Here is a 2,540-nt window from a genome sequence, read left to right as displayed (position 1 = left end):
TGTTCATTTGTATTATTTATTCCCTAGCTTGAATATATCTAATCAATCGGAGGTTTCTCTAGATAGATCGATATTCACATTTATATAATCATATGAGAGCCGAAAGCTCTTAAATTTTAGTTAATATTGAGATGTTTATGATTATAGAGCACGAAGATCTTAGATAAAAAAGATCTTAAAAAAATTATAAGAAAAAAAATATAAATTACAGAAAATAGAGGAGACCAGAAGTTCTTCTAATCAAATTTTATAAATATGATATTATCAAAAATGAAAATCTCGATTAATTATAATAAAATGGATGAATAAAAAAGATTTAAAGGTATGGAGTTAAGAAAAAAAAATTTGTTTAAATTAAAAGCCCGAAACTTAAATAGATATATTAAAATAAAAGAAAGGGATATAATCCAATCTTCATATAACAATTTAGAAAAGTGTATATCTTATTTCATTAAAAAAAAAAAAACTGTTGTGAAAAAATAATAATTAAAAAAGCTAAAAAATCATTTAATTTGTTTAATTTGTAGGTTTTTTATTTTCTTCATACTTTTACTTGTTATGATAGGATTAGTATTTAGAAATATTTAATTAACTATTACTATTGCTATTTCAATTTATCGGGTTTTTATTATTAATCGAAGATCTTTATGAATTTGATGTGTTTTTATAACTAGGAATATTAGATTTGATAACATAATTATGAAATTCTTAATTGTATAATAAAGAAGAATGAATTGATTTGTTTTTCTTGCGATGCATGTATTCTAATTAGATTTAGATTATTTATATCATGCTCAATGAAAGACCGATATATCTTTTTAGTAAATAATTTATTTATTTATTTAACTATTATATAAATTAAATTTATAATAAAAAAATAAAGTTATGAATGTGTTAAAAATTAATTTGATTGTTTTATATCATTGCTTATACATTGTGAGTAATTAAATTGATAAAGGGTAATTTAGATATTTATTCTTATATGTAATACTTTTTCAATGTTTTATAGAGTATGAAAAGAATTTATATTTTCGTAGTAAATATAATATGATATTACCATTTTTTTTTAAAGCTAATATAATATTATTGGTGCACATAATGAAGATCATCATAATATCATTATCCCAGAAGTGGAATGATAATAAACGAAAAGAATAGTGATGAAAAACACAATCTTAATAGTTTAAGGAACTTTTGTTATCTTGATGAGATGTAAATAAACATTGATTATATATGCACATTATACGAATCTTATTATCAATTCGATCTATAAAATATGACTTGTTTTTATGTATAACAAACACGTGTCACCATGTGGGAGAATATATTGGATGATCTCTCCTTTATATACAAAGAGATATATATATATATCTATGAATATATAAAATGCTAAGAAAATCATTTACGATGCCAGAAGCAGGCAATAAAATCCTTGAAGAATTGGAAGTGCAAGCTTGTAAAAAAATTTTATGAGAATTATTTAATTGTTGAAGTATATATATGAATTAAAAAATAAGTGGCATATAATATAGTTATAGCCATATAGTAAACTTGTTGAGACAAATTATCAAATATTATTGAAGAACTAGATAATTTATAAGAAATATATTTATATGAACGACATAGCAATCGTTAGAACTTCTGAAGAGCTCTCTTGTTCCTAAAATCATATAGTAAACTTGTTGGGAAATCGTTGCATTGGTATGAATTGCATTGCCAGTGTGCCTAAAATCAATACCACCCCAGAAACCACATAACTGACCAATCCTCCGACATTTAAGTTCCAGAGAACCGAAACCGTAATCGACGAAACAATGATCAGAAACAAGCATGCTAGAAATTTCCTGTATTCATTCTTTGGAGTAACGTCCTTCACATAATATCTCCTTACCAGTATGCAGAAGCCATGAGCATGAATATAAAGAGCGTGCGGAGTGAAAATACGTCTGTCAAAACGTCCAAGCGCGTGAAAAATGAAACAATTGCACTGAGTATGCAAATTAATAAAGTAGCATAAACTGGAGTTCCGGTTTTCGGGTTAACAAGTGCAAACCAAGGAGGTATCATGTGTGATCGAGCTATCTGAGTGGTGTATCGACCTTGTCCGAGTGATTCGACGAGAAGACTAGTAGTCATCCCTTTAAGAGCACATACACCAACCACATATCTAGCCCAATTCATGCTAATTTCGGCAAACGCGACGGAATGTGCAGCATTTACGTCAATCTTTGTGTACTTTACCATCATTGTTAGTGACATAGCCATTAAACAGCAAACCACAGTTATCATCGACATAGAACAGACCAAACCGATCGGAATATCTCTCGACGGCTTCTTAGTCTCTTCAGCCATTGTTGCCACCAAGTCGAATCCTGTATAAGACCAGTACACAACAGCAGCAGCCTTGAACACGCCTCTCGATCCATAAGGGATGAAAGGGACCAAATTTGAAGTCTTGGAGTGAACAAAGCCAATAACAACGATAAAGATGATGATACAAGCACTAACAATAGAGCTACTCCAATTCAACCAACTAATAT

The 2,540-nt window shown here is 28.5% G+C and overlaps 1 protein-coding gene across 1 annotated transcript; it reads right to left on the bottom strand.

Annotated features, from left to right (window-relative positions):
• Positions 1 to 1,666: 1,666 nt before the first annotated feature.
• LOC139884132 (cationic amino acid transporter 8, vacuolar-like) lies at positions 1,667 to 2,529 on the bottom strand (the record flags this gene model as incomplete). Its single annotated transcript, XM_071868205.1, is given in 2 exon segments — positions 1,667 to 1,902; positions 1,905 to 2,529. Coding segments are annotated over 2 exon segments (861 nt in total), but the record flags the coding sequence as incomplete, so codon positions are not given.
• Positions 2,530 to 2,540: the final 11 nt, after the last annotated feature.

The sequence above is a fragment of the Rutidosis leptorrhynchoides genome, unplaced genomic scaffold (assembly GCF_046630445.1).
Source record: "Rutidosis leptorrhynchoides isolate AG116_Rl617_1_P2 unplaced genomic scaffold, CSIRO_AGI_Rlap_v1 contig508, whole genome shotgun sequence".
NCBI lineage: Eukaryota > Viridiplantae > Streptophyta > Magnoliopsida > Asterales > Asteraceae > Rutidosis > Rutidosis leptorrhynchoides.
The sequence above is the reverse complement of the archived record's forward strand: the minus strand, read 5'-3'. Positions and strand labels throughout refer to the sequence as shown.